Source organism: Drosophila melanogaster, chromosome 3L (genome assembly GCF_000001215.4).
Source record: "Drosophila melanogaster chromosome 3L".
Taxonomy (NCBI): Eukaryota; Metazoa; Arthropoda; class Insecta; order Diptera; family Drosophilidae; genus Drosophila; species Drosophila melanogaster.
In genome coordinates this window covers 27,384,408-27,396,660 of record NT_037436.4, presented here as the reverse complement: position 1 = coordinate 27,396,660, position 12,253 = coordinate 27,384,408, and the positions used below count along the sequence as shown (strand labels likewise).

Here is a 12,253-nt window from a genome sequence, read left to right as displayed (position 1 = left end):
AATGAACCGTTGGCTCAAATACAACTGGGAGCAGCAACGGTAATTCAGACTCACAAGGCGTTCATCCATATTGTAAGGTTACAGGAATATCAAGAAACGATAGAAAGAATGGAAAATACACTTAGGGAGATTTTAGAAGAAGCCGAAACCAGAGACCTAGTTAAATCACTGCAAAACAATCTGCAGATGATAAAAATAATATTAGAAAGCAAACATCCCAAACGTAGGAAAGCAAGAGGATTAATCAATGGATTAGGATCAGTTATTAAATCGGTAACAATAAATTTAGATGCAGAAGACGCAATAAGATTAGAGGAAGAAATAAGGAAAATGAAAGAAGAGGAAGAGAGACTAAGAGAAAGCATGAGTTCGCAGGAAAAGACAAGTAGCAAGGTAAGCATTATGCTCAGAAATTTGACAAGATATATAAATGAAGAGCAAAATAGGGTAAACACATTTATAAATAATTATAGATACGGAATAAGCGAGACATTTATTGAGGAAGACAAAAGGATTTATAGATTGGAATACATTGATAGAATTTCATTAACGATTGATATGCTAGGTTTAAACTTAAATGATGTTGCCGAGAGCTTATTATTGGCTAAAATAGGTGTAATTTCAAGATTCATATTCAACAGACAAGAAGCAAGCAAATGTATGCAAGAGCTTCTCAGGGCGTACATTTAATTTCAGAAGAACACATGTATGAATTCTTAGACCTAAGAGCCAAAATGAACAGAACGGATATCATATTTTCAATTAGATTTCGATTAGATTAGATTAGATTTAGTGTTTTGTGTAAAGAGTTTCTTGACAGTCTCAAAAGTGTGTAAACTTGGAATTTGTTGTTTATTTTCTTGTATATTTAATATTTTTAATTTGTTTTTTGATTTATAAGTAAAATAAATATTGTTTAATTATATTTTATAAAAAATTGCGTTTAATTAAGCAAAAAACCCTTAATTTTTAGCTTTAAAGTCAAAAATTCAACTTATTTCACAGTGTGTAAACAGTTTCTTGACAAACTGTATTTTTAATAAAGAAATATTTTCGTTGCAAAGAATAAGCGCACTCCCAATGAATAACACAGAATTTGTAATAACACCAAATTATTTGGCGATTCATGAAGACGAAATGTATTATTATAAGAAAAAATTTAATTTTATAAGGAATATATACATATATGTCGGAGCGCGACTCTTCGCATTCCAGAAATTCCTTCTGTGATTTCATATTCTGATGAAATTGTAATATTGCGGTAAAATTCTGTCGAGCGCTACGGCAGAGGCACGAACAGCCTCTGCAGCTGAGTGAGGTCCGATCGAGTGGTCATAAATAGTGTGTTAGAGAGAGATGACAATGTGGCACACGCCAGTGTGTACAGCCATTAGAGAATATGATGAAGAAGGGACATGGAAGAAGATCCCTTCAGTGAAGTTTGACTGCTGACGTCGATCGGAACTTGCTGCGCTGACGCACAAAATCGCGAAGTGAATAAATAATATGGATGAGACTCCTGTTTCGCCGACATCAGAAGTGGGATCGCCTTCGCCACGAGAGACCAGATCTGATCAGTATATGGCTGCGTTGGAGGCACAAAACCGTAACCTCATGGAAATAATAAGAACCATGCACGCACCGAGAGCATCGGCGTCAAATGAAAAGTCCTTGCACGTCACACTGCCAAAATTCTGCGCTGACAGCGCTGGAGCAGATCCATCTGCATGGTGCACCACCGTGGATTTAATCTTTGCAGATAATGCGTTAAGCGAAGCATTAGAAGGCAGTGCATCGCAATGGCGTTAAGCAAAGCATTAGAAGGCAGTACATCGCAATGGCTGTCGCAGATATGCTTCGCTGGCATCACGTGGCCGCAGTTTAAAGAACTGTTCATACAGCGATTCGTAGGAATGGAGACGTCGGCTGCTATTTTGATGAACGTTTTGAACGGACGTCCAACACCTGGAGAGAGCTTTGCCCAGTATGGAAGTCGCATTGTCACCTTGTTGCTGGCTAAGTGGAAGGCCAAGGATTTGAAGGAGATTGCGGTTTCGGTAGCGTTGGCTCACATGGCACAAATCGATAATAATTTGTTGCGTTGGGTGTTTACGACTAATGTGGCTACGCGCAATGAGCTTCAGCAACAACTGCAAGCTTACGCCTTCAAGAAACGTAACAACGAAGATGATTCTGGCCCAGAAAAAAAGTTAAGAATGCAGTTGCAGACCATGTGCCATTTTTGTGGGAAAGCCGGCCACAAATTCGCCGAATGCCGTGCTCGAAAGGAAGGTACATCAAACACAAAAGGAAGAAACTACAGCGAAAGCAACACGCCTGGGTTAAAAGATCGTTCGAACATAAAATGTTTTAAATGCGACGAAATGGGACATGTGGCGTCTGTATGTCCCAAAGGCCACAACAAATACATCGAAAAGCGAGTTGACGTGTGCGAAACTAAGTGAGCCAAGTGGACTGTGTTTTTCAATTGGGTGAGCCCTTTCCATTTTTTTTTTTTATTCGGACGCCGAATGTTCTTTAATAAAATTAAAATAAATTAAGTAACAAATTAACATATTGGTTTCGTTTTATTGATTAAATCTAATAAATTTAGTATGTACAAATCCAAAGTTATCAAAGCCGTTCAAAATAATGCACATGAGAATAGTTTGGAAATACTCTTTGACATCAATATATGATAAATGTAAATTAAGAAATATATTGGAAAAGTATGCCGATAGTTTCGTAACTGGAATACCAAATAAGGCGCATTGAAAATTCGTTTAAGTAATAAAAATAAAAGTGTTCAAGGGCGCCCATAGCGACTCAGTTTCCATTGCTACAGATTTTGGATCAAATAGATCGTTTGCGGTGTGGTAAATATTTTTTTCATTTGTTTTAGACATGGCCAGCGGATTCTATAGAAGAGTCAAGTATGTCTTTCCTTAGAGCTCCCAGTCGCATCATAGTGGATCAAGGCAGAAGCTTTGTCAGCAACAAGTTCCGTGAGCTTTGTTCAACAAACAGGATTGAGTTGTTTTCAATAGCTACAGATGCCAGCAGAGCAAATGGGCAGGTTGAAAACAAATGAGCGTACAAGCAAGGAAAACATGCGAAAGGATGTAGAGTAGTTCGGTATGAGGTCATGTGTTAAGTGAGAAGTATCATCGAGTGATTAATGTACTAGATGGTCATCGACACAATTTGAAGTCGTTAGTTGTCAAGCGAACATATAAATATTCGCATGAATGTAATGGTGACTCCCAACAGAGAAAAGAGTTGAAGGATGGCACTAGTGATCGTGCATCTGTGTCCCAAGAGAGAAAAGAGTTTAAAGATGGCACTAGTGATCGTGCATCTGTGTCCCAAGAAAGGAAACATTTGGCGAACGTTATGAATAGAATGGCGTGTGACCGCACTATAACAGCTAACTCGCAGGGACGAGAAGTGTTATGGCGGGGGTCAAGTGATGTTGACTGCACTATAACAGCTAACTCGCAGGGACGAGAAGTGTTATGGCGGGGGTCAAGTGATGATGACTGCACTATAACAGCTAACTCGCAGGGACGAGAAGTGTTATGGCGGGGGTCAAGAGATTGGGTGTGAGAGAAGACACGCCAATGTTATTATGAGAAATTAAAGTCATGGAAAATGTAAATAGTTTGAAGTTTTGATATGTAAATTGGAGATGTCTTTGTAAAAGAAAAATCAGTCATGAGATGAATTGTCAAGTAAATAATTACTGATTATTACTTGTTGTCATTAATTGTTCTTAAGTTGACGAAGTTGTGTGACTTGGACTTGATTGGTGGATTAGGCACACGAGGACGTGTGAAAGGTCAGGAAGGCCGTGTCGGAGCGCGACTCTTCGCATTCCAGAAATTCCTTCTGTGATTTCATATTCTGATGAAATTGTAATATTGCGGTAAAATTCTGTCGAGCGCTGCGACAGAGGCACGAACAGCCTCTGCAGCTGAGTGAGGTCCGATCGAGCGGTCATAAATAGTGTGTTAGAGAGAGATGACAATGTGGCACACGCCAGTGTGTATAGCCATTAGAGAATATGATGAAGAAGGGACATGGAAGAAGATCCCTTCAGTGAAGTTTGACTGCTGACGTCGATCGGAACTTGCTGCGCTGACGCACAAAATCGCGAAGTGAATAAATAATATGGATGAGACTCCTGTTTCGCCGACATATATATGTAAGAACGATAAGATTGTAAACCAAGCTAATGAAAAATGTATAAGAAGGCTGATATGTGGATATTGATACTGATACTGATATATGTGATATTCATCACCGCGATATTCGAACCAGAGGCTGGGTAGATCGCGACATTTAATGGAGAAAACGTGAAACTACAAACAGATTGCGGACCGGAGAAGACGTTAAATGGATCGGCGGTAATAAAATTTAGCCATTGCAAGGCAATGGTGAGTAATGTTCAATAAGAAGCAGTAGAAAAGCTTGGCGCAGCTGGATTAAAGCTGGATATACCGCGGATAGAGACGATCAAAAAGAACAGGACAACGCAAGAGTTGGGAATACACGAGTTAAGGATGGCGGATCTCGAAACCAAAATACAGATCAACAAAATACGATGGGGAACAAAATACGGCGGTCCCCGCCGAGACCCCTCTTGACAATCGGAGATTTAGATGACGTTCACAAGTATTTGGTATCGAACTTGAAGTGCTGAGTCGCTACAAACATCGGGGTTCACCCGATACCCACCACAGAACTGCATCCACTCTTATTCCACTTTTCGGCCAGATCAGCATGTAAGTAAACAAATATGTAACAAACAGAGTTGAGAATAACTAGAGAGTAGAAATAAAGATTCATTCTGAAAATCGAAAGCAAAACGAGCAGACGTTTAATTTCCCTAAACAAAATCCAAACTCGACGACCCTCCGCAACTTCCAAAGAACCTACTTATCACAACTAGCGCAACCCACTAACCTAGACTAAACCGAATATATGAGGTAGGCGAAAAGGGCTACCTTAAAAACCACAACAGGTTAGGGAATAAACTAACCGCACTCTACACAGAAGAGCGTGTAGAAGCAGACTTGGGGACTTCTATTCTCATTAGAGGGGGGCGTTCTATAAGGACAAGCTTAAATAAAAATCCCTCCCAATTTTATCATCTTCCTCAATTTATATAATTATATTGATAAATATATTGACTTTAACTATAGTTGACGTTAAACCGTCCAGATTCCGCTGAATGCCAACGTCATCAAGGGCCGCAACAACAACAACTCAGTAGTCCACATACATGAATAAACACATATTATAAAATAAGCTCATACACATGTTACACACACACTTTGAGCATACATGGTCTCAAACATTCTAGGAATAGATAGGAATGTTGCATCAGCCTCTAATTGTGCGTTGATTGGTCAGTTTACATTTGTAGCTTTGAAAGGACCGTTATAGCGAGGCGTTGTAGCCGACGCCTAGCGCAGTTTCGGCGTTAGGTAAAAGAAGTTTTTGCGACGCATTGTCAGTTGCATTTTGATAGTACGAAGTGACACACTAACTCTACACCTTAAATGTAATTTTCAAATAAAATAAGAAGTCATATTCATTTGTTACCTGTTCGGAATTTAAACATATAATTTAACCAACTGTCCACGTGGAGCTACGGCCCATCTATAACTGGCGCAGTCGATAACCAGGAGCGGATTGCATATTGCATAGAAGCACTGTAATACAAAACAATCAGATGCCACTCTAAATAAGAACCACTGTTTTACAAAAAAAAAAGAAGCACGTTTATACAAAAAAGAAAGGCTACATACATACATACATACAGAAAGTAACGAGACTACAGTTAGAATGCAGCGTAGAAGCAGAGAACTGGAAAGTGCTGTGAGAGGGCTGCTAGGCTCGATGCGAACATTATGTTCGGACAAGTCAGTGGTACATGCTTGATCCCAGTGCCGACATGTAGTGGAGGGAGGTTCCGTCAAGTTGGACGCGAACAATTATGTTCGAACAGGTCACTGATACGCGACGGAACCACACAAACGTACATACGTAACATAAGCTCACAGTAACTTGTGCAAAAACCACAACCTTAAAGTGGCAACGTGTTGCAAGACAGTTGTCGATTTGTAGTGGCGAAGAGGTTTCGTCAAGTTGGACGCGAACAATTATGTCCGAACAGGTCACTGATACGCGATGGAAACACAGAAACATACAAATTTCAGATCAGTCTACACAAACTGGTGTAAAACTACAACTTAGATATGATCAAAAAAGAAATAAACTTAAATTGGTGATATACAAGACGACCATATCGGCCATTTGGTAGCTGTGTTGTAACAAAGACACTAGAATAACAAGATGCGTAACGGCCATACATTGGTTTGGCACTATGCAGCCAATTTTTTAGTGATGGCCAAAATTGCTCTCTTTCCGCTCACTCCCGCTGAGAACGTAAGAAATCTAAAAATATAATTTGCTTGCTTGTGTGAGTAAAAACAAGAGACGAGAACGCGTATGTGTGCGTGTTGTGCTAGAAGACGATTTTCGGGCCGAAATCAATTCTGATCGAAGAAACGAATTTACATTGTACATATTAGGGTAGTTTTTGCCAATTTCGTAGCAATATGATAAAATAAAATAATTTTTAAAAATTCGCGCCCTGACTATTATAATTTTAAAGCTTTTTAAATTTGTTTGTTAAAATCGCCACTCGAATTAGCTACCGTTTACACATTTATATTTATGTTTAATTCTAAATATATATTTTTTTTTTTTTGAAACACTTTTAATGTTAATGTTACATCATATTAAGTCAAATGATTTAATAAATATACTAAATAATTAAATATGATAACTGTTTATTGCAAAAGTAATATCAAAGACACTAGAATAATTCTAGAATTATTCTAGTGTCTTTGCTTTGTTCATATCTTGAGGCACGAAGTGCGGACACAAGCACTCAACAATCATTGCCTTATTAATTTTTCACACGCCGCAAGATGAATTCTCTAATGACAAATATTCTTATATAAAGTCATTTATGAAATTTATTTTTGTGATAATACGTACATAGATTTGGCTATTTCTAATCTATTTTCAAATAATAATAACGTTAAGGCAATGCAAAACAAGAATTTTTTGCATGGTGCCAATTGATCAAAAATAATATAGATTTAAAGTCTAAGAACTTCTGAGGTGAAGGGCATATTTTGTCAAATTTAAAATGCATGAGCATACGTGTGCACACATACAGTTGTCTGCTCCGCTCTCTCGCTCTCCAACAAAAATTCGAGAGAGCCTGGAAACACCTCTAGAGCCACGGCCAAAAAATCGTGTGCCAAAAAATCGTATGGCGTTACGCATCTTGTTATTCTAGGGTCTTTGGTTGTAATCTCTCGACCGCTGTAGTGAGTCGATTGCCTTCACAGAGTCAAATACATTGAAATTTTCATTGCGACGTACATATGAGTCTGTTAGTATGTCATGAATGTGGAAGATAACATATTAAGATATTAAAACGAATCAACACATTAATACAATGTAACCTTGCCTTCATTTTATAATATCAAATGAAATATATTCCACACAATACGTACAGTTTGTCAAGAAACTGTTTACACACTGTAAAATAAGTTGAATTTTTGACTTTAAAGCTAAAAATAAAGGGTGTTTTGCTTAATTAAACGCAATTTTTTTATAAAATATAATTAAACAATATTTATTTTACTTATAAATCAAAAAACAAATTAAAAATATTAAATATACAAGAAAATAAACAACAAATTCCAAGTTTACACACTTTTGAGACTGTCAAGAAACTCTTTACACATTTTGTTTTCCTACTTTGTTTTGTTCTTTTTCTTAGAACGAACTCGATTTTTCCGTTATTTTTGGCTTTGCATTGCTTTTTACAACGCTTCTATTGAAATTTGTTGACTTTGCTTGTGAAATTTTGCTGATCAAACGTGCTTAAAGCGAATTATTAAATTTAATAAAATGCCTGGAAAGAGATTAACTTTTGAAGTTACCCAATTAATAAACTATAACCACCAGTTGGGAAAATCTTTTCCAGAATTAGTATAAATGTTTCCTGTATCCCGTAAGACCATCTACAATGTTTTAAAAGGCTCGGAAAAAGAGGGCAGGCTTGAACCTAAGAGTGGTGGTGGGCGGAAAATTAAAATTAAAAAGCGTGTAGACCGCTTTATAATGCGAATAGTGATTGCGAACCCCCGAATCTCGGTCAGATCACTTGCTCTGGATATCAGGCAAGAATGCCACCTAACTGTGTCACACGAAACTGTGCGCCAAGTCATCCTACGCCATAGGTACTCTTCACGATTTGCAAGGAAAAACCCTTTGCTATCAGATGCCAATATGGAAAAGCGTCATTAATTCGCTGTGAGCATGATGGATCATGCGGAAGAGTACTGGGATGACGTCATATTTTGTGACGAAACAAAAATGATGCTCTTTTATAACGACGGGCCAAGCAGAGTATGGCGCAAACCGTTGAGTGCGCTAGAAAAACAAAATATCATTCCAACGATAAAATTTGGAAAAATGTCACTGATGGTGTGGGGCTGTATCACCAGCCGTGGAGTGGGAAAACTAGCCTTAATTGAGAGCACAATAAATGCCGTGCAATATCTAGAAATGTTAAAAAACAAATTTGAAGGCCAGTGTAGAAAAAATTAGTCTGGTTAGCAACAACAAGCCAAATTTTAAGTTTTACCAGGACATGATCAGAAACATAAAGAGTGCAATGTACGCACCTGGCGCCCTAATAACTGTGGTAAAGTGATCGATACGCCCCCTCGGAGTCCTGATCTGAACCCCATTGAAAATTTGTGGACCTACTTAAAGAAGAAGGTGGCAAAAAGGGACCTAAAACACAACAACAGCTTATGACTGTAATAGTCGAAGAGTGTGAAAAGATCCCGTTTGAATATGACCTGCAAAAACTTGTCCAATCCATGAAAAAAGGCTTCAACTTGTAGCTAAAGCCAATGGGGAACATACTACATACAAAACTTTTAAAATTTTAATAAAATAATTAAAAAATTTAGGATTAATCTTCGATTTAGTGTTTTGTGTAAAGAGTTTCTTGACAGTCTCAAAAGTGTGTAAACTTGGAATTTGTTGTTTATTTTCTTGTATATTTAATATTTTTAATTTGTTTTTTGATTTATAAGTAAAATAAATATTGTTTAATTATATTTTATAAAAAAATTGCGTTTAATTAAGCAAAAAACCCTTTATTTTTAGCTTTAAAGTCAAAAATTCAACTTATTTTACAGTGTGTAAACAGTTTCTTGACAAACTGTACCTTCCGACCAACGACGGTAACCCTTACGCACTTGAGAGATTCATAGAAAGCGTGGAAGAGATTTTATTGATGTTTAGAGACACAGACCAAACTCCAAGAGGGAAAATGTATTTAAGAGCGATCAGGAATAAAATAGAGGGCAAAGCGAGTGAATTGTTAGATAGATTGGATACCCTATTAGACTGGGATGAAATTAAGAGGAATCTAACAAGAAAGTTACTGGATAACAGGGACAAACTGACCTTAATAGAGGAACTACATGAGGTTCCTTTTAGAAGGCTGCCAATAACAAAACTGTATGATACCATTTTGGATCTAAAACATGTATTGACATGCATGGCCGATTCAAAGGAACTTCCAGCTTTAGCTATTATAGAAAAAAAGAATTTCTATATGGCTCTTCCCTGAAAACCGTTATTAAGGGTCTAACCGTAGGGTCTAACTCCGGAATGTAGTCAAAGCTTCTAGACCAAATACGTTGGATCAAGCATTTGATATAGCCATTCAGGAGAGGGATGAGTACATGCAGAAGAGACGACTAATAATCGTATTTCAGACTACCAGCAGGGCAGAGGACAGTATAGAGCTCTTCCTTACTCAATCGAGAATCGTTACGGACAGCGTCATCTCTCTAACAACGAGGTTAATGGACATAAAAATTTCTCTAGAGCAATTATGCCACCTAAGACAGAATCAACAGATTGCCACTCACGCCAATATAGAGGTGGAATATTCTTTAGTTCACGTCAGACTAATACTAGCAGATTTAACAATCTGGAAGCCTCTTCGGAGCAACCAGCACTTCACAATTTAGAGGAAACTGTAAATTTTCAAAGACCAGCCTCAGAGAGAAGACAGGGACCTAAAAAGTTATAAGGATAAACACGGATCGACACTACCCTATATTTTGATTAGTTCACCATTTGGTAGGAAGTTACGTTTTTCAATCGATACAGGGGCATCGAATTCCTTTATCGATCCTAAATTTTTTCCGCTTCAGCAGAGAGAATCCTTAAGCACAAATACAGGCATAAAAACTGTATTAAAGGAAATTTAGGTCACCAAAAAGGTCCAATATCCAGAATTTTTCGAATTTAATTTAAAAGACACTTTTATATTTTTAATCCTCAAATTTCACGAATATTTCGACGGACTAATAGGTATTGACATCTTATGTACTATAAAAGCAAATATAGATCTTAAAATGTTAATTTTACAAACCCCTGCGGCAACTATCCCCATTCATATTGAACGAAATAGAGCTACGGATATATTTAATATCAAAGCCAGTTCGGGAATGATAGTGCAGATACCAGTCGAATGTGAACAGGGACCATTTTTACTTGATTCCGTAGAATTAGTAGATAATGTTTACATTCAACAAGGACTCTATACAGGTGACAATTACAACGCATGGATAGAAATAGTCAACTATTCTGATCAGGATCAGACGATTTGTTTAGAATTTCTATTATCTACAACCAAATTCATTCAAGAGGAATATATAGAATTGAACTTTTATTGGTGCAACGAAGACCCCCCACGGACATGAAAAACGACGCTAAATTTCACGAACGAGTCAATACGGACCACCTTTCTGACCAAGAAGCAAACCAACTTAAACACCTATGTTTGCAATTTCCCTTATTTTTTCACTACCCGTCAGATAGATTAACATTCTCAAATACAAACAAACACAAAATCGAAACAACAGACGACATACCCATATATGCCAAACCCTTTAGATACTCCTACCAAGAACAAAAAGAGATCAATGACCAAATTAAAAATATGTTAGAACAAAACATAATTAGAGAAAGCCATTCACCTAGGAGCTCACCTGTTTGACTGGTTCCGAAAAAATCCGAAACAAGAGAACAAAAATGGAGATTAGTTATTGACTATAGAGAACTGAACGAAAAAACCGTTAAAGACAGATATCCCATCCCTAATATTAACGATAGAGCTAGATATTTTCGACTTTAGATTTGGCTAGGGGTTATCATCGAATACAAATGGAACCGAAAGATATTCCTAAAACAGCCTTGCCATTTGGTCTGACAAATGCCCCTGCAACACTCCCAAGGGTAATGAACAACGTTTTAGGTAACTTGAAAGGGAGATGTTGTTTAGTTTATCTCGACGACATCATAGTTTTTTCTGGTTCATTGCAACAACACATATCAGACTTAAAAAAAAGTATTCAGTAAAATAAGTTACGTCAAAAACAGAAATCAAAATTTTTAAAGAAAGAGACAGAATTCTTAGGACACATTGTTACGGACCAAGGTACTAAACCAAATCAAGACAAGATTATCGCCCTCAAAAAATTTACCTCGTTCAAAAAAACAAATTTTTAGGATTACTAGGCTATTATAGGAAGTTTAAGATATGGCCAGAATAACGAAACCACTTACAGTCCAATTAAAAGGCAATTTAAATTCTGTTACAATAGACCAGGAATATATCGATGCATTCGAAAAATGCAAAACCCTTCTTGGCAATGATCCCCTACTACAATACCCAGACCTTTCTAAAAGATTTATCTTAACGTTGCCCTTGGAGCGGTGCTATCACAAGGTCCCTTGGGTTCGGACAAGCCGGTCTGTTTTGTAAGTAAACCATTGTCCGATACAGAACGTAACTATGCCACTGTCAAGAAAGAAATGTTAGCAGTTATATGGCCTGTTAAATACTTTCGCCCTTACTTGTTTGGAAGAAAATTCGTTATAGTAACTGATCATAAGCCACTTACAAGGCTGATGATTTTTAAGGAACCGACCTCCAAAACAGTTAGATGGAGAATGCAATTATTACAATATGATTACGAATTTTTGTATAAGAAAGGTTCTCAAAACTTGGTAGCGGATGCATTGAGCAGGGTAGAAATCGACATGAACATAAATGATAGTAACTCAATAA

General features: G+C 37.3%; 1 protein-coding gene across 4 annotated transcripts in view, besides 1 other annotated feature; it reads right to left on the bottom strand.

The window, feature by feature from the left end:
• Positions 1-12,253, bottom strand: part of Dbp80 (Dead box protein 80) — a gene marked incomplete at its 3' end in the record, with an annotated part of 142,844 nt that overhangs the window by 25,499 nt on the left and 105,092 nt on the right. Inside the window, exon 9 of one of the 4 annotated variants that reach the window (NM_001276241.1) lies at positions 5,608-5,717. The exons of the other annotated variants lie outside the window; for them this stretch is intronic. Coding sequence (NP_001263170.1) covers positions 5,619-5,717 — 99 coding nt within the window. The remainder of the gene's footprint in view (positions 1-5,607; positions 5,718-12,253) is intronic. 4 annotated transcript variants of the gene reach the window in all.
• Positions 6,340-7,386: a mobile genetic element.